The 21,177-nt window shown below is 41.4% G+C and overlaps 1 protein-coding gene across 1 annotated transcript in view; it reads left to right on the top strand.

Moving 5' to 3' along the window:
* Nucleotides 1-21,177, top strand: part of cdkal1 (CDK5 regulatory subunit associated protein 1-like 1) — a 200,245-nt gene that overhangs the window by 79,641 nt on the left and 99,427 nt on the right. The window contains exon 8 of the mRNA XM_072394633.1: nt 9,871-9,974. Within this exon, the coding sequence (XP_072250734.1) occupies nt 9,871-9,974 (104 nt within the window). The remainder of the gene's footprint in view (nt 1-9,870; nt 9,975-21,177) is intronic.

The raw sequence follows: 21,177 nt of genomic DNA on the forward strand, positions 1-21,177 counted from the left end.
GAAAAACTGGTGTCTTGGTGCCATCGTTGTTATGATTTCAGAAAACCCCCAAACCTCTGTTTGTTGTGCACACTTGGATGCACTCAATGAATGGTGCAAATTCAGAAGAAACCGATTTGAAAGGTGCTGCTAATCAAATGCATTTGATTAACTGATCATCAGCACGTGTGTCCACCTTCTTATAAAAGCTGAAGTTTTGGAGAATTCAGCTGTGTGTTAACACAATGCCAAGGAGGAAAGACATCTGCAATGATCTTAGAGAAGGAATTGTTGCTGCCCATCAATCTGGGAAAGGCCAGAAGGCCATTTCCAAATCCTTTGGAGTGCATCGTTCTACAGCGAGCAGGATGATTCACAAGTGGAAAACTTTTAAGGCAGTTGGCAATCTTCCCACACACACTGCAGGCCTCAGGAGGCACATTAAACGTTAAAGCTCACGACAGTATCAGTAGAGAAAGACTGTGGTTTGTTTGGAAGGGTTGCCAACAGAAATCATCTTTTCTCTTAAAAGAACACGGCTGCACAGCTTAAGTTTGAAAAATGGCATCTCCACAAACCTCTTCTCCTTCTTGAATCATGTCCTGTGGACAGACCAGACCAAAGTGGAGATGTACGGTTGTAGTGAACAGTGTCGTGTTTTGCAGTAACCAATCATAAGCAAAACCAGGCACACGTCTGTTGGCCTCTTATTTCACTCAGTGCGTGCTTATTGTCGACTCCATGACATCATCACCCCACCACCACCTGGCTGGACAGTTGGTATGAGGCGCTTGTGCTAATATTCTGAGATTGTATTATTTATTTGCTGAAATTGAGTCATGAAATAGAACAATGATCCCAAGTACACCGGCAACTGAATGGTTGGAAAAGAAAGAATGGAGGTATTTCAGTGACCCTCTCAAATCCCAGAGGAGAGCTTTGCATAAACAAATACCTGCAAGCCTTTGTGTAGAAGAGAGGGCCAAAAACTCTTCCACTACTACATCAGAACCTCCTAACATGAATGCAGTCAACAATTACTTCAAATTATTGCTGTTAAATGTGGTTCTACAAGCCTTTGACTCATTTTACACACACTGCTTCTGCATTTGGGCTTAGTCTTTACCAAGTAAATTCTGACATGGTGCGATATGTCCTCTGCTGCTCATCTGAGGTTGTATTTACCTCATTTTTAGACCTGTGAAAATGTTCTCTGCGCTTTTTTACGTAAGCCTGCATTGTGGATATATTTGTGTACTCTGAGAGGCCCCCGGCTGCCTTTTTCCTGTGATTTTCATCAGTCTGCCTCAACGTCTCCACCCACTTTTCAGGCCAAAACAGTGAAATAGTAGATCTTATCAACCCCACTAAATTTGATGTACATTTGTCTTTCAGTTCAAGCCTTAAACCATCTGAGAGAGAACTAGATTTGGTAACTAATAGGGAAAAGATGAATAAATAAAAACAGTCTGTGATAGGACTCGAGTATTACGCTATATCAGCATAAGAAGTATATATAAGAAGTAAATGTCTTAGTTTGAGAAAAGAGGTTGAAGCAGTATTTACTCAGTTTTGCTCTTTATCCGATTACAATCTGACACGAGGGGTCGTTCTGCTTTTATTTCTCTTCTTTTTTTGTGATCTTCACATACTGTCAGCTGTTATCTGTGCAGTGCAGGAAGAACACGTTGGAGCTGGGGATTGTGAAGCAGTGGGGAAATTTAACAAGAAATGGTTGGTTGGATCACTGAAATAAACCTGTAGAGGAGCTTTGAAAACAAGAAGACTCCGCATTAAAGCTACATGCTACACACGAGGAACCCTGGCTACTGTGTTAGCATTTTGAGCGGGTCAGAAGTGGCACGCAGCTTGAAAAAGTCTGTGGTAAAATCTGCTGTGAAGCTCTTCAATCTACACTTGGATTAGATGTTGTGGCAAAAATATCCAGGAATCCAGGCGTGGTAGATGGTATTTCTGAGTATTCATTGTCATTTCTGCAGCAGACAGCGGTCAGAAACCACCCCGCTTCGAGAATCAGATGGTTCACTGACGGGAGAAACACCAGAGGAGGCGCAGGTTTTACGATATTTAACATCTCAACTCCTAAACAGATGCCAGCAGTTCAAGAAAACACGCTATTATCCATTTTTACACCATTGAATCAGACTGGGTCCATGTATGTATATGTGTAGAAGTGCCTCTGGGTCTGTTCATCCGTTTAAAGAAATGAACAATTAGAAAATAGTAAATATATTGATACGGTGGCTGTTTTTGTGTTAATATGTGTTTTCTGCCGGGTAGCGGAACGCGGTGGATCAGTCATGCTTAAACCATGTCTATTCTGTATTTATTATGGGTGTCACTGTAAAAAAAGAAAAAAAGAGACCTTTTTGTTCAATCCATGCAAAGAAGCACAAGCTCAGAAGATAGCAGGCACAACAGATGTGGCACTGTTCATGTACACTTTTCAAAAACTAGGCCAACTTGAAGTTACACAGCATCTGCAGCTAACTGCTGTTGGGGGAAACACGAGATACTCATTGAGACTACAAAGTGCTTATTGTTGACTTCAGATGCTTCATCACTTGTGAGTTCGGTACACACTTTATACTCATGTTCAGCAGGATCAGAGCACAGAGAAGGGGACAGTGGAATTCCTTTTCCTTTAACAATGTCACTTATAATTGATGTCCTAATCAATAGTTGGATACTCTTTTTTAATGTATGTATATTATTCTGGTTCTTCCTGATTTGTTACATAACAAAAGTGATCATATTCCTCTTCTCATCGCTTGTTCTGTCCCATTCACCGTACCTCGGAGCTTTCTCCGCTCTGGGATTTCTTTCCTTAGCTCCCTTTATAAGAATTTCTGTGTGGAGATCAGTCAAAGTCAGCACATTGTAGTTTTTATGCCACAGGCCTTGACACGACAGAGTAATAAAGACGTGACACAGCTCATTGGTGGCGCGCTTTATGATAAAGATTAGCACTGAAGAATAGTGGTGTCACTGGAAGATTAGAGGTGTTGTCTTTGAAGATAAAAGTCAAAGACAAAGTGGTTTGTGGTGCAGATCGAGACGGATGGAGGGATTGGAAGTCTTTGGCCAAGTTGAGAACAAATTGAACCCAGGTCTAGGCACTCATTTATAATTTGAATGTTTTTTCTGCTCTCATTTACTCCCACGCCCCCACAGGTATATGCGCTCTAGCTTTAGACTTCTGTTTAGATTGTTCCAACAACTGCTAGGGTAGTGCGTTATGTTCACATCAGATATACTCAGACTTCTTCCCCATCTCACAAGCAGTGCATAAGCTGCACTGAACCGCTATACTTAAGATATCATCTGTCCTCTTCTTTTTTTCTTTACTTTTCTCCAAGGAGCACAAGTGAAAAGGTATCAATCTGTAACAAAAGAAGGAGCGAGTGCTGATGTGCCTCAGAGATGTAGAATTACAGCAGGGTGAGAGCTGGTTGTACGAGCGTTTCTGATCCCACGTACACACGTGTAGAATTGCAGGAATGCATGGATGCCCACCATACGCACATTCTCCTTTGATTCTGCACTTTAGCACACGTACATCACCTACAAACACTCCTCCACAAAAGAATTCCCATTTTCTTTTTCCATTTCTTTCTTGACACACAAATGATCACATGGAGACGTGCTCCCAAACTGTCTCTCCCACACACACACACACACACACACACAACACATGCACACACACTTTTTCTAGCCTTGTACCATCGTGGCCTTTCCTGCTGTTTATCAAACCAATGTATGGGTAGTTTTCAGCTCCAGTGGTCTGAACATTTTATTCCATTTCTCTCTTTCCCGCTGCTTAACACGCAAACACACAAATATATGCCAAAGACTTACGCACACAGAGAGACGCGCGCGCACGCACACTCACACTCACACACACCCACACACACGGACAATGTCCATTCAGTGTTTTCTATATGCACGCAAAAGAAGGGGCTCTGATCCCCGCAGTATATCCAAAAGATTGATGTGTCTCCTTGGACAAAATGAGATTTTGTGTCATTACAAGGTATTACGCTACAGAACCCCCGAGTAACTGAATTAGTCCCAGTGTGTCACAGGCAAACACAGTGTGTGTGCGCACACACATGCACACACACACACACACACAACTGTTCTTCTTACAGACCATTACAATCTGGTTTCCTACATGCTTCCTTCCAAGTGGTAAATGGTCAACAGTCATCAGGCAGAAACATCACTTAAGTGATCAGGCATTTGACCCGATGCTTGTCATTTGGTCAGTAAGGGCAAGCGTACACATGCAGTTCAGTGAGAGTCTTGAGACAATCACCTTTTTTTCATGGCCTTCGATCCAGTGCACTGGACTCGAAACGGACACATAGGCAGCTGGGACAAAGACCGGCTTCACTTAAATGTGCGAGTGCTTACATTTGCAATGATTTAAAAGTTTAAGAGTTCCAACCTTTTTCTAACCATTTAGCCCCAAACCTGATAAGTTCATACCATCAGCCAAAAACTGGCCGGGGACACCCTTTGCCTGACACAAATGGAACTTTCCTGTTGCCTGATCTATTTTTCCGATCTAATCTGATTTAAGAGTTGCTGCAATGGAGTACATGACGGGGGCTTTGATCATGTCTGAGGTCACGTGTTCGAGCAAAGCTGTGCAGTATGTAAGCTTCACGTTGACCTGACTGACATTTACCAATGTTCTGCTTTCTGTTTGAACTGTGCAGGCTTTATGAGACCTTGTAAAAGTAAAGTTGTGAATCAAGCACCTGTCTGAGCATATGGGCCTCATGTGATTATTAACACTGTAGTCTTTGGTCAGATCAGGTAACATTTAGCTGTTTCGTTCTAACTTAACAAAGCTGCTTTGACTGTGTAATCATAAACATCATATCAGTCAGTAATGAATAGCACTGCAGTCCAAAGTTTCTACTCCATTGTTCCCTCTGCTGCTGTTCAGGGCACCGCATACAAGTTTATTTTTCTTTTTTTTGTTGAAAACTTCCTCCTTATTTGAAGCTCAATAAAACCTTGATGAGCAAGAGGCCACGGACAGACCTTTATCACTTTATCTGTTCACCAGGCTTAAACATGATGTCAATCAATCCACTGCGAGCAGTGTTGGTTTTGTATGATTTTCTCAAGCTCAGCTTGCTTTTTTGTTTGGTATGTATTCTTATAAGATGGTGAATATCGTGAGCAAATATCATGGCTCTCGATGCTGTTGTTGGTATGCAACAACGATTCTATTATTAGCATTAGCTTAAGAGTGACTTATGTCTGAATGATCAGATTCCATCACTGTAACAGCCCACAGTGGGGCCTTTGGGGAGACAGACAGGCAGTTAGTTGCTTGCGAGAACAGGTGCTATTAATTCCCACACTAATTCATTATCAGCAGGTCATTCAGACTTGTTATATGTCAGGTACTGTCAAAGAATCGACCTCTGCCAATTTCCCCAGTGTAGGGGTGAATCTGTGAAGTCTGTGTGACATTCAGATCACTTGGCAGTGAAAACTGATTGTCTCGGTCAGTCACTTACACTGCAAAGGGGTCAAGAAGGGCAGGCAGGCGGGCAGCAGGTGAGATCATTAGTTGGTTAAGCACAGAATCAGTCTGCCTGCGAGTCCAACTTCACAATGTATCTCAATGCAACACTTTAACCGACTTTATCAGCGGGCCTGGAGGGTAAGTAACAAACATCATACCATTCTTGTCCGGTAACAATGGCCTGATTGATCTAAAACAAACACTGTCTCAAGGTCTGCCTACAGAAAAAACAAGAAGTTGAGAAAACATAGTTCCTATGCAGACATGTGGCTGTGGTTTCACCCCCGAGTGCACGTGCTCTTACACACATACACATGCTGCTTTCTCCAGTCAAAACAACAAGGAAAGTTGCTGTGGTAGTTGTAGAAAACTAAGGTCAGCCTGTAGCACACGCACACACACACACACACACACACACACACACACACACAACCACACACACACACACACACACACAACCCTTTCAGGGTATGGTACTGGAAACATGACACTCAATAACAGAATTCAATAGGCTAGACACAAAGGCTCGATTGAATGCTGCGAGAAATGGGCCCCAGCTGCATTAAGACAAACTCTCATACACACACTGCTTGAAGATAAATTGGGGAGCAAAGCATACAAATGGACAAACATGCAAAAGCAACCATGTTACAAAAGTTGAGGGAGAGCCCTTGACTTTTGAGCCAGAGCTTCAGAGTTCAAGCCAGTTGTTGACTGGTCAGGGGACAGTCCTATAGAAATGATGTGATACTCTTTTTGGCACTTTTTGACACAGTTTTTGTCAGTTGGCCTTCTCCAGCCATAAAAAAAGAAATACACACACGCACACACACCAACACATATACGATATATCTATATCGTTAACCCCAAGATAAGCTATTAGTACTGACATTGTTATTTCCCAAATTGTGATTATCTTTTTATATATAAAATAAATGGAATGTTGTCTTCTTCTGGGTCTTTGGTGTGTGTGCAACACACACATTTAGTGTGGAGTGGGTTTAACTGCGAAGCTCATTCTGAATCACTAATCACCTTCTATTCATTGCTCTTAATAGGTCTTTACTTCATTGTATCAGCATTCTTTGTTCCTTGACTCCATATTATTTTGCCACCTCCACTTTGACTTTGAGATGACACTAACAGCAAACTTACGGGCTTGTGGCATTGTTCAGTATTATAATAGGAGTTTTAAGATTTTGTTTGCTCATATACCCACTTCACCCGTCTCCCAGTCTCAACAATAAGTACAATGAATAATCTTGCTTTACAATTTGCAAAGCGCTCAGACTTCCCCATCATAGTTTAAGCTTTGTTTTCATAATTGCATTTTGAAGCTGGCACAATACAAATCCCCACGAACACACACGAACACACACACACACACATAAATGCACCAATGGCCCAATTTGTTTACGCAAAGAGCAGTTTTCTAATTAATGTCGAGACACCAAATTCTTATCATGGGGAAAACCCTCTCATGTTCAACTCATTCCCAGTCTGTGCTGTTAAAATGCTGCACAAGGGAGCCTCTGCAAAGGGAACTATATTGTGTGTGTGTGTGTGTGTGTGTGTGTGTGTGTGTGCGTGCACGTGTGTCCAGGGAGGGCTACAAATGTATAGAGGAACCTCAGGTTTTCCTTTCTTACTTTCATTTTCGACGCTTCAAGCACACATTAGTCTTATGTGTCCAAAACTCACACACATACTCACACACACTGGGGAGGTAGCCTTTCTCATTCTAACACATTAATAAATTATGCTATCATCAGGTAAAACAATTACCTCTGTGGTTTAATTAACAGGGACAAAAAAAAAAAAAGAGAACGTATTTAAAGTAGAAAAGAGACGATAAGGGGGCAGAATGTTTGGTTTTATTTGTGATACTGTTTTCCACCACTGGCGTGATGTACAGGATTCTGATTTTGGTTGTTAAGTTTCTATGAACTGTTCAGGTTACCGGGAAAAAAATATGGTTTTGTTTCCACTTACTTATGTTGCTGGGAAGAGTGAGGTGAGTTTGTAAGGCGACACAATCGGCTCTCCTCCAGCCTAACTGGAATACAATTCAAATGTGCGTGTATGTGTGACATTTTCCTCTTCCTCTGTCACCGTTAGTCTATCGGTGCTGACTGGTTGTTACAGTCTGCTCAGTCTAATGGAGAAGTCGAAAACTGCTAATGTGTTGTTGTGATACCGGGCAAATGGTCGGCAGCAGCGCACTCACACAGGCACACGAACACACGCAAATAATTGATGCAAATACACACACAGACACCCAAGCCACGGACTGTCTCTTGAGATTAATGTTGGTGTGATCCACTCAGCTGGGCCTGATCACATTAAGATGGATGGACCCCCTGGTGCTGTGTGTGTGTGTGTGTGTGTGTGTGTGTGCGCACATGCACACGGGGCCCCATCTGTCTGTGTTTTCTCCACAGCTAGGTCCTGTGACCTAGCTACCATCTTTAGTGCCCTCAGCCAGGATACGCAATACCCTAAAAGGAAGAGATGGCTGGATAGATGGCTCCGTTCTGTTTTCTTCTGCTGTATTTGGTGATTTGTGACATTAATAATGCTCCTGTCATTTTAGGTTGTATTGCTATATGATTATAAAGAAACGGTTTGAGGCGTTCCAGTGGCTAAAAAGTGCAGTAAAGATGAATTCCGGGTCCTACAGGTATTATGACTACCAGAAGTTGCTTTATGATTGATTTAACTTTATTTTTCATATTTGGACAAACCCTCGGTGCTTTATCACATCCATGACAATGAATCTGCTCAGTTGCCAGCAACATGAGACCGATGAAGCAGAGCCCCGCTGTGAATGCGATACAGTGAATATCTTGAAGACCTATTGGCAAATGAAAACTCTGTTACATTATCTTTCCTTTCCTCACAATAAACATTTTCAGGCATTTCTGAAAGCAGATTGTATTGACTAAGTCAATAACGCACAGTGTGCCTGGGCTTTCAGAGAAATTGTTTTCTCAGAAATGCTTTTCTTACTTTGATCTGTTGTTATTCATCGTGTTCTCGAAGACCTCCTTCAGTGGGTGGTGGGAACAATCAGGACGCACTGCCTACTTGGATCTTTTGATATGACAAACATCTTACTTTCATGGGTAATTGAGAAGTGTTATTCTTCATCAAACCACTTCACTAGGATAGTATCGGCTTATTTAGAATCAACTGCATGATCTTGGCCTGTTTGTGTCAAGTTATGTCTCCCAGAGTTTTTCATGGACAGATTCGGAGGTAATGCTTGTTATCTATGACGTATCCGATTTCATACCCTCATAGTGGTTGCCTTACGTCTCTGCACAGAATGCTTTTTTTTTTTTTTCAATGTTTCAGCAAGATGTCTTTGTCAATGCGCTGCAGTGCACGAATCCGGCAGCGGGCCAATTCGATCTTTGTGGCACTTTGTGTTGGAGAGAAGTCGGAGCTTTTGATCTTTGGTGGATGCCAAAAGCTTCTATTAGCGCTGCTGTGCTCACAGACAGTCATGTTGTTTTTCTTTGAGTGGCTGAAATGGGATCCATTATTAGTCATAGTTGGGTTAGCTCTGGCTTTGAGCAAAACCAACACTTAGTATGCATTATTCTGTTTTTTTTTTCGGGATGCCGCAGTATTTTAAGTCGCGACTTGTTGCCCTAACTTTGACACGCGTGCGTCTTTGAAAAGAGCTGCTGTGGGGGAGAAAAAAAAGCGCTCGCTTTTGCCCGATTTTGACAAAGTGGAGGTCAGAAATAAAACCCAAATGCAGTGAAATTCTTTTAACAGAGACTTTGTAATGCTTATTTAGGCTGTGATTTATAAGCTTGGAAAAATGTATTGACTGGAATGCGTTCCCTGCTATTCTTCTGCATCTGGTATAAGGAAACCTTTTTACTTCATTTCTTCATATTTTTGTTTATTTAATTCATTTTTCTGTTACATTATCTTACCTCCTTCTTTCACTGCCATTTTGGAATCAGCTAAAGTCTTTGACTACAGGACCGTTTCCACTCTCTTCTGCACTATTAACACAGAATGTGTCACACGTTTGAAATTTATTAATTCCCATTTGTATGCATTCTTTGCTTTCCTTTGTTTCTTTTCCTATTTAAAGTTCAAGTTAGCCACTTTTCTTTTGGATGGATTATAAATGATGAGAGTCATTAGGAACACGGAGGAGAAACTAATGGAGTCCAACAGTAAACACCTGTCAATTCTACAAACTGTGTCATAAGCTACAGCCTCCAGAACATCAGTAAAAGTATCCACCCGTGTCCCTCTCTTCAGATCTTTTCTTTCTGTTCTCATTTCTGCTGGTCTAGGTGTCTGAATGCGTGCACCTACTGCAAGACTAAACATGCTAGAGGAGACCTGGCCAGCTATCCTGTAGAGGAGCTCGTGGAGAGAGCGGGGCAGTCTTTTCAGGGTGAGTACATTTATTCCGTCATGCACCTACTTTTACAGCCTGACTCTGAACGTTGGTGTTTTTGGGGCCTTTAAAATGATTCGAGAGGCAGTGAAGTGGAGATGAGGGCATTTTTGTGCAAACACACCGTTTAATGTTAATGATTTACATGCTGTAGTTTAATGGGTCAATATAAAGTATCATGGTGTGTTTTGTGGTGTGGTGAAATTAATGTTTTAATGTGCCTATGATTTAATGTGATTTCAGTGGCTCTGTGTGTCCTAATAAGATGAGGAGGTTTTAGTAACACATGTTGATGTTTTTGTTCTTGGGTAGAGGGGTCCAGCCAGTTGGCTCTAGTTTGATGCCAGAGGAACAGCCGTTGTGCCCTGGCATCTGTTCCTTAAGAGCACACTCCCAGAATCCCTAACTGCACAGCAGGCTATGCCTCTATCAAATGCCTCTGTCAGAGCCCCAGGCAGGTCAGTCAAGGGCAAGTCTACACATGGATAACCCAAGATGCCAGCTATCATATCGAGGAGCCACTGTGTCATACAGCTTGGAACTTGTATATTCAACCAGTTGTTGGCATATGTTATTGGAATATTATCCCGGATCAAGATATAATTAAAACTCGAGGTGGCTAAAATGTAACCCTGAACAGTTTAGCAGAATGGGTAAGTTCAGTTCAGTCTAAATATTAGGCCTCTCTGTTCCCTTTGAAGATCTCACCCTGTTAACCTTTTAGCTTTTAGCTAAAAAATAAAGGTTTCTTCTCTTTTCACATGCATCTTTATAATAAGGCAACGTACAAGATGCATTCTTATTTCTGGATTTATCCAGTTTGCTATAAAAAACAAAAAAACTGCATCTCACACCTGCAGTACTTTTCCAGAGATGCTTACTGGCACACGAGGTTTCAGGTTTCACAGTGCGATAATGATGCTTCCAGGATAAAGCCTGATGTTTAAGTGCCAGGTGGTTTAAATACCAAAACAATTGTGCTGTATAATTGTAAAATATCACTCTCTTCGCAGGGCCTCGGGTAGCAGCTTCTGCACTGCCAATTCAGCGGTTTTGACAACTTAAAGAAGGACAGAAGTTTCTTTTGTAGTAACCCAAGCTTCTGACTGGACATTTTCTCAGTTATTTAAGAGATTTAAAACACACACACACACACAAAAAAAGTATCCTTGACAAGGACATGTCTTCCCAAATCCCACCCAGAACCCTCTAAAACAGCTGCATCCATGCCACTGCCACAGGCTGGGCAGTCAAGGGCAAACTCACCAGCTGCTTGAACATCAGTGTGTGTTAATATGTTTTTTACACACACACGATGTGTGTTGAAACGGGGTGAAAATGCACCTCACCTTTACACTTGTATGAGGAAAGTTGGAAAAGAAGAAGGTTCTGATATTTGGGGAAACCCTATGTGACTTACATTGGTGTCTCTTTAATATCATGAACGTACAGCTCCAGCTTACATCTATAAAACGGTTACAAATACCAAGTGAGACTCAAGATACAGCTCTGATGAACACAATGAGCACTAATCATTACCTAAAAGAGCTAAATTAAGCAATCAAACCAGCTGTCAGAAGATAGAGATGCTCTATGTGCGTGTGAGAGTGTGACCACTGGCAGTGTTATTCATATTCTGAAGCCACAGTCCGTTACATTGCAGGAAACTTGAGATACAAAGACAGTTAGAAGTTGTTTTCAAATCTCAGAAAAAGGAAGTGGGAAGGTGCTGCCTGTAGTGATGTTTTTTTTTTTAGACTGTTGGAGTTCGACTGAAATAGAGATGGACACTGAGAGAAGAATAAGGTTTCAGAATCATTCCTTTGTTGCTTATCAGGGGTCGAGTCACAGCCGAACTTACTACTTAAAACAAGGGAAACTTTAAAGTACTTTGTCCTTGCTGAAACACCCAGTCTGCCAGTGGGGTTCCTTTATTCTTGTTGACCAAGCTGGTTTCTCACACATGCACCTACGTGCACAGAGTCATATGCACACATTCACTGTGCGATAAGCAGGTTTCATCTGGGGAAATAATTTAGCTTCCACAGCCTTGGGCCATCTAATGTATATTTTCTCTGTCACATATGATATATTTCTCCTTTGTTAAACAAATTAAATCATCTCATGCGATTATGAATGAAAGGCACACTGTTCTCTCCAGCAAATATCCTTTGGTTTCGAATTGGGTTGTGGCAGTGGAGTGATGACCTTTTTCTGTCTGTCTCACTCTATTAGCCACCTTTATTCTTATTTCAAATAAAATTGAGCCTTACAAATAGGCTCTGCAATTTGATTTACTATTTGATGTATTTTGAATAGAAATAAGCCAAAAGTATGAATTTCTAATTTTGATTGGTCAGTCACACAGCGTTACGGGGTATTTGATTGGTTTATCTCGGGAAACTTTGAAAGGATTTATAGGATTTATTCAAATGCGATTTGAGGTAAATGGCTCTCATTCCATCAGTAAAAGTGAGGGAGTGTGTGAGTGCACAGCTTTTAAAGTAATCTGAATTATTCAAATGTATGAATATGTAATTTTTAACATCAGAGAGATTTGTTAATGCATGCAGGTAATGGAGGCTGTGGATGTCATAGGAAATGACAAGGTTGTGGGTGTGTATGACTGCATGGGTGAAAAGTGCAGGGAATCATACGTATGGTTTTGTGCGGGACACATGCCGAGACGAACTGTGTGGGTTGAGTCTGTGTGTCTGGAGGGTTTATCTAAATGTGTTCGATAACTCTCTTCTGGCGACTGCGGAGTTCTCCTTGAGGCGTTCATAGATGATAGGATTACAAGTCCATTGCTTTCCTCAAGTTCTCCGAACACAAACGTCTCTGCCCCCATCATTCTTCTGTTTTACTGACCCTCAGTCTTATCTCTCCTGATGCTCCTCTGTCTCCACACTGGCATTTGTTTCTCCTGTGGCCCTTTTCAGTTTTCACTCGGTCACACTTCTCCCATTCTTACATATCAACCATAGGGGCTACAAAACTTTGCCATAATAAGACTGCAAGAGGTCCTACAGTTTTGAATAAAAATAGTGGCAGCAGAGAGGTCACATGCAACGCTGCTCTCAGCTGCTAAATGTGTTTATGACTGCTTGCAAGCTTCCTCTTTTTCTTATCTTGCTAAAGCAACAATTAAAGACATGTACGACTAGCTTCAAGCTGTGATACCTGCCCTGTGAAAATTGTGGCCGACTCTTAGACCCTACGGAGGGGGTGGGGGTTGGGGGCAAGGAGCCAATCAGACAGAGCGAGGTCCCAGGGCTGCACAGAGAGATGGAGCTCTATTTTTGTTGGGGTCCTCAAACCCCCCCCCCACTGAGGCTGACGCCTTGTCATTTTAAACTGTCAGTAGGGTGTTTTTGAAATGGCCTCGTCTAAAACAGGATGTGACGCTTTCTAGACACAGACACACTACTATCATTCCCACATGACACACTACATTAGTGTGTGACATGCGTCTCAGCAGTCACAACACAGCTTGGTTTCTGGGCTCAAGCTAGGCTCAGCATAATAAAAACGCACTACCCTGAAACCTCATATCCACAATATTGCTTTTTCTAGAGGCAATAAAAAAATCTAGGCAAAAACACAGAAAGTGCAGTCTAATGCCTGAGTGCCAGCTTCTTACATGAGCCCTTTTTTTTTCATATGAAACTTACAATATCATCAAAGTTCAGAGTAATTTAGTTGTTTTACGACATCACAACTTCTTTTTTTTTTTAATGAAGACTTTATATACTAGAGGCATGTATTCCCCTCCAATATTCACAGACATCATCTGCTTTTCTTTTTTTTTTCTCTTCTTCTTTTCTCTCGCTTCCACATGACTGCTGGCATCAGTGTTGAATCCAGACTGTAGCAGAAATGACACAGCTTAGTTTCTGGGCTCCATTTGGACAACATATGACAGATAGCCACAGATAGACGGACAGATATGTGGGCTAAGTTGTTGGCTAGTTCTAACATCTGTGACAGGTGTCAGCTCCTGTTTACCTCTGCTGCTGCAGCTACGTGACACGTGGCCAGACGACGCTGCCAAAGTTTGCTAGAAATGATGGATGAGTGGATCATTCAGGTCGGGTGCTCGAGTAAAGAATGGCAGTGCCTTTGAATCACACCTCGAATTTGATTGCAAGTTGCATGAACCTTTTGGGGACAATTAGTCATCATCACAGGAGAGAAAAGGTTGTAGAGTTACTGTAGAGTGTTTGGCCATGGAGGAAAGAGTGGTGTCATTTGACAGCTTTACAGGGTCAAAATGTTTAATTTAGTTTATTTTAACACGATCAAGGCAGATTAGAGGACAGATATAAATGTATCCCTTTAAGAGATGTATATTGTAAAAGGATGGAGTTAATAAGACTGCAAGAAAACTCTAACTAAAGGGAGATGAGCAGCGAGACTTAAATATTGATAGAACATTGATCACAGTCGAGTCACCAAAGTGCCGTCTATTGGTAAGAAGTGGAAAAGTGCTGAGCATGCAAGCACTAGCGCAAATTTCCTGTGTGGAGAGGCAGTCAAATTCATTATCCTCTGGAAGAGCTCTCATAGAGAGGCTGAAATGGATTTTCTGAATCGCTTCCAGGCCAATAACTTGCTGATATTTCTCACACGGAAAGAGATTCCTCCATGTGTGCTTCAACTGTGAAATGATTCAGACTGCATATGCAGCAGAGTCCTACCATACAGGTTGTCTCTGCTGCCAAGGCGTCAAGCAGCGGACGAGGTGGATAAGGTGGAACCCCCCCCCCCCCCCCCCCCCTAATTCATATCTTAGTTGTTTTATAGACATTCTATTGAAGTCGGTTCAGTTGATTCTTATCACAGCGCTCGTTTTGACTTCACAAACACGGGTGTAATTAATAATGCTAACCATGGCTACATTGAATGAAGACATTCCAGTTTCAGGGCTCTGCGTTGCTTTTGCTGGCACAGCTGCACGACACTCTCAAACGGAAGGGAGCCTTTGTTGATGGTAATGGCTCCACCTGGGCCTTTCTTGCGATGAGGTAGTAGTTGCTGTGGTGAAAGTGCAGGTAAAGAAAGTTTATAACACAGAATTCATGTCATTTTTGGGGGTAGTACTCTTAAAAAAAACTATCTCAGAGCTTTGTCTGATGTTTGTATACACACACACACACACACACACACACACACACACACACACACACAGTATTTCCTTAGGCTTTCTCTTCAGGCAAGGTTAGGGCAAGCCCAGCTGCAGTCTTACCGCTACCACTCCTCATTATGCATGGACATGATGCTGTTTGTGTGTGTGTGTGTGTGTGTGTGTGTGCGTGTGTGTGTCTGTGCGATGTTGTGTCTGTGCGTTTCTTCTCACTTTGACAAGTTGAAAGCCACCGAGCCACGGAAAAGGAGAGAGGGGGTTATTTTCTTGTCACGGTTCTTGTACCATATGAAAAATTTTCTGCGTCTTGTGCTCCTAAAGTTGAGCGAAACTGCCGCTGTCCCTCATCTGTGTCTCTACCGCTGTATTCTTGTTTGACCTCTTTTAATTCTCTCCCTAGGCTGGACAGAAAGACAACCGAGGGTGGTGTGTGTGCGCACGCGTGTGTGTTTACGTGTGTGAGCGTGTGTACCGTGTTGTCCTGTGATTTACTGCCAAGCTGGCAGCGGAGAGCAGTGAATAGGGGGCCCCTCTCATACAAAGAGAGCACATACACACAGACACACACGCGCAGTCAATGCCAGACTGCAGGCCACCAACCGCACACCTGGCATGCTGCTATTATGTCACCAGTGTGTTGTGTGTCTGTGTACACTATTGTGTGTGTGTGTGTGTGATTGTGTAAGTCCAGCAGACGCCATCTGCTCTGTCCTCTGTGAACTTGTCCACACCCCTCCTCTCCCTGTTCCACTTTGCTCCATCAAAATAGTTTAAAACCTTTGACACTCACTTAACTTGATATTCCTACTGTGCTTCCACAGAAATCTGTTTACCTTTGTGCCGCTAAATTGCGCAAAGCGTTCTGGGTTTTCCTCTTAATCTGCCCTTTGTAGATTCTCTTAAAAGGTGTCCTTAGTTGAGGTAAAAGTTTAAGGCTTCTACCGCATTGTAAGCGTTTATTGTAGTCCTTAGTGTCACGCTTGGCACAAATGCTGCTGCTTTAGCTGTTATCTCGCACAAGCAGCACACAGATAATTTTCAAGGAACACACGCCGTTGGAAAGCCAAGTGCACCGCTCTTATTTCTCCTGTGCAGACTGAACTTCACTGCTCAGTTCACCTGACAACTGATGGAGTGATGGAGACCTGATGAGGTCAATAATAGCCTTGTTGACTTGTGGACATAAAATTGCTCGTTGATGTATTTAAATGGAACTTTCTTACAGCATAAAACCATTAACTGTGAAGTTATATTTTGTCGTTTACCTTTATTTATCACCATAAACTTTGGCTTGCTGTGGTCGAGATGCAGCTGAAGGTACCTTAGTCTATTTAAATATATATATTTATATATATATGTGTGTGTTGACTGCTAAAGTCTTTCTCTGCTGCAATTTAACTAATTTGAAGGATTCTTTTAAAGTACACGGTCAGTGGTAAAGATAAAGTCTTCAACCCTTTTTGAGGAACATCTTAAAGACAAGACTTAAGGGTGTTTTTTTGTAACTGATTTTCAAATTCTCCCAACTTAGACTGCAGGGAGAATTTTGTCCTCAGGCTCTGTGTCTCTGGGCTTTACTGCTATTTATTACTCTTTGGGCTAGTGTCGGCATTCTTTGCATTTTTCATTTATCTCTTTATATACTTTACAAAATCTTTAACTCTGTACAAAGTTTTACTACATTATAACGAAACCACATCAGCAGTGTACTGAATCCCGAACTGAAGCAGTGTTTATTTGAAACACGCTGTATTCTTGTGGCAAAGCTCTACATTTGTGTGTTTTTATGTTTTTCTTCTTCTCACTTTTAGATAAACCCTGCTTTTTTTTAAGGCAGCACAAAAGTAAGGCAGTAAATACTTCTGTAAAGAAAAAAGAGAAGAAGAAGAAGAAAAAGAAGGGAAAAAACAGCTGCAGAGGAGTTAAATTGAACAACAGATGAAGATTTCATTAAGTTGTCAGGAGATTTCTTTTTTTCTCACACCATGAAATCTCTTTCTCACTTCTTTTTCTCTCCATTATATATTCAAAACTCTTCATGTGCTCTGAAGCCTGTTTACTGCAGGTTTTTGTTGCTGCTCCACAGTGTGGGGGAGGGGACAGAGGTTCCCCATTCGATCAATAGGTGGCAGTAGCAGACTTGGATTAATGTTGGGACCATGTGCTTGGTTCCCTGGCTTTGTTATTGTCTGTGTGGCTTTACAAACACAGAATCTCACACACTAAGACTCGGCTTGTGCCTGTTAAAATGTTTAACTGCTGTAAGTCCTCTGACTCACATTTAGCTTTTAGTTCTTCCTCCCAAAGAGCGAATCTTGGTGTGTGTGTGTGTGTGTGTGTGTGTGTGCATGCTTCCTTTCTCAAGCTGCTCAGCACACGGCTGCTTTGTTGTTTACATGCCAACTTCATCAATCTATACACAGAAATGCTAAGAAATAAATGACATCTCCTTCTTTGTTATATATAAACACAAGTTTAATGCTGTTGGAGAAGGTGGTTACAAAATAAAAAAAGTATTTTTCGCACTCCCTCCCTATATGTGTTGTAACATAGAGTGATTGATTGTCTCATCTCCACAAATCTAGTGCTCTAACTGTATTGCACAATTCTTCCCTTTAGACAGAGATACTGGCATGATTTAAGTTGAGAATGAAGTTCTATGAAAGGAAGCATGTGAGACTCAAGTTATTTCCTTGCCTTATCTCTTAAGGTATAATTAACAAGAGCAAAAAGAAAGAAGCAAACAAACAAAAACCCCTCAAAGTGCCTTAAAGTCTAAAGTCAGTGTGATGTGCTTTGAAGACAGCGAGATTGATTTGTTTAATTTGGACCACTTTCAGTTTTTTTTTTCCAGTGCTTTAAAACCAAAATCCTTCATACAAAGTTCACAGCGTTTGATTGTGACACGACCTCAAAAATGAGAGTCGGAGCATTTAACAACCCCCTTTACATCCAGCATGTTTAATGTACACTTTGTTTCTCCTCCATTGATCGTATTTAAATCTAATAACATAGAACTCTTACCATTATCTGGAATTTACAACTAAAGTTAACTTTATTTTTTTTGAGAAATTAATTTTCTTCGGCCTCTCAGGGGCCGTGGGACAAATAGAAAGACACACACATATGATCTCATAAAGCGATTATGGAAAACCTGCAGGCCTCTTTGCATGTACTAAGTACTCGGACACAGAGAAAAACCATGATGCGGGAGTTCAAGTCCCTGTGGTGTGATTGTTATGGGTCAAACATTTACTCTTTTAGCTCTGATTTTGGTCGGCGCTAATTTCACTGGACAGTATGTGGTTTTGTTGCTCCTGAGGGCAAGTCATGCACCTGCATCACCCTCTAAATAAAACCCTCCTGTTGGTTTTCACCCAGAGGTCACTGTTTGTGTCCATGACAGATACACCACTATTATGACATTGTTCCTGCTCGCAGATTTGTTTGCTCTGATTTCTTAGTTGTACTCTTAGCTCATTATAACTAATAAACCACAAACTCTGATTTCAACTCAGCTGTTATGGATATATGTCTTAATTTCAACTCTTTGATGATCTCAGTGAGTACTGCACCAACAGTCTGTCTTTTCAATTGGCAGATGGCGGTATAGTTAACACATTCAGGCATGTGCACACTGGATTTAAAGAACATTTTTAACTCTCTTTAATTTCAATGATAGTGTGAGGGGAGAAAAAGTTAGCTCAGTTTTTTTTGTTTAGTTTCTTCGTGTTGACCCTCTGTTTAGTTATACACACACGCACACACCTCACATCACAGTTAATTGGTTTGTCTACCTGTAATTAACTCAAACCTAACATCAATGTTGTGATCGGCACAACTCATTACCTGTAAAACAAAGAGGAATCAAAAGAGAGAGTCTAATGAAAGGCTGTCAAGTGAAACTGAAAAAAAAACAAAAGAGAAAAGGAGCAATGGTTGTACTTAGAAGATATCTTGGTTGAGTCCCAAGTTGTGGCATTTCAGTAATCTTCCAAAGCAAGCTGTCCATCCGCTGATCCATTACTTCCTGCTTTTTTTTATGCGGTTGACAGGAAGAAGTCGTGCCTTTGTTTTTTTTTCCATGAGGAAAGCCGTAAGAATCTTTTTAGGCTTGTTGAATACAAACGGAAATTGAAAGTCAAATAGATGGCGAGATTATTTCCTCCTACTCTGTTTTAAGATTTTTTTTTGAGGAATCCGTTCCATCGCATCGCTCGCCCTGTTAATTCTGTCAAAGTGCTGTTTGCGTTTGTTTCACTTGGTCATCGCAGCTATTATTGGATGCGAATTCCACTTTCCTCACAATCATAATCATCTGGTTGTTCCAGCGTCATTTAAATTGATTTTACAACTTAATTTCAGTCTCCTTTTAGTCTTCCTGTATGTTTTCCCACTTTTTAATTACTTATTTCACTCTTTGATGCTGAATCACTTCCATCGTATCAGCTTTCAGATGGGTAAATAAACTCATGAAAAGGCGAAACCTCAGTTCAATGCCTCGATGCACATCTCATGAGCACCTTTTGTTTGTTATTAAGCTGAATTATGAGTGAAAGCCTGTAGAAAAAAAATCCTACAATGATCCATTGTATGATGACACAGTTTCTTTATTTGTAGAAATAATTGACTAACTATGACTTCTTTTTTTTTTTTACACTGTGTGACACTGCAGGATTGAAACTCAACTGCAGCAACAAGTGCTTAGACTGTAATTCAGCTAATATTTGTTACTCAGGGCTGAAAGTCCACTCTGAGGTCTGAACAGCAGTCGATGGTTGTTATGGTTCATGCTTTTGGGTTCACACCACACTGCCTCCACATGCATGAAACAACTTTACATAACAAACCAACAAACGGGGGTGGAAGATGCGAGCTATCCTTGGCTGGAGACCTTAGAAACTCAGTTTCAGGGAGACGTTTCAATGACTAATTTTTCCTCTTTTTTTGGCAAAAAAAGCATAACTTCCTGTGAATAGTCAAAAAAAAGATCTGAAACTGAAATTGAACCAGTCCAGTGGCATCTTGCCCGTCTTTCTGTCATTTTTTTTTAATTCCCAGACCAAACCGAACGCTTTGTATGACAACTCAAACAACACAAAAGGAATAGCTGTAATATCATGCGACTAAAGTAAAGCTGGCATCTCCCTTTGTCTTGTATTTGCTGTATTGCATCTGAGGCCGGCACACGCATTGTCCTGCGGTTCTACCTACGACTCACACACACTTGCATTGATGAACATAATAAAGGAAACCTTAATTGTCTAAACATGTCTGTCTGCATAACTTGGAAGAAACAACCCATCCTCGGTGTGATTTGTGGCTTTGTGAATTGTTTTTGCGTCCATTTGTGTGTGTACGTCCCCCCCCTTGTGATATATATTTTGATACCATCAGGGGGTCTCTTCACACCCCCTGCAGGAAGCACTTCTCACATAGCGGACCACCCGTGGCCACAGCCCGAGCCCCTGGTGTCGGGTGACATGGAAGGGCTTCAGGGGAGACAGCTGATGCACTCGCACATGCACAGTTATGCACAAACACACACAAACACCTTAGAGAAATGTTTTGCTAATGCTTGAAACTGTTGTACTCGTCCTCTAGTAAATGTTCCCTCGAACTATTTTAACTCCCAACTCTTCTTTACGCTTTAGGTTGTACATGGCATTGCCCTTTGATCAACAACCTTTGTTTTGCCCTGCCGTAGTTTGAAAAGACTTTACTTCCCCCATCAGCTTTGCTATTAAGCAGCCTTTTGGATGCAGCTAAGAAACAGACGTAATGTTTTTTCTGTGGTGAAAGCCATGCTCCTTGTTAAAATGCATGAAACGCTCAAGGTTCTTAATTGAATTATCATTTGACCAAAAATCCTTGCTCATACACATTTAGCATCTTTGCACTATCAGGGATGTTTGCAGCAACATCATGCCTACACTCACACAAACATGAATATGTAACGGCTCAGAATTAAAATGAAATAATCCTGTATTCAGAACTGGATCGACACAAAGTTAATCACCTCTAATATGGGGCGTGTTCTCTGTTCTGTTCAAA

Source organism: Leuresthes tenuis, unplaced genomic scaffold, assembly GCF_036924035.1.
Source record: "Leuresthes tenuis unplaced genomic scaffold, fLeuTen1.0.hap1 SCAF_10, whole genome shotgun sequence".
Classification (NCBI taxonomy): Eukaryota; Metazoa; Chordata; class Actinopteri; order Atheriniformes; family Atherinopsidae; genus Leuresthes; species Leuresthes tenuis.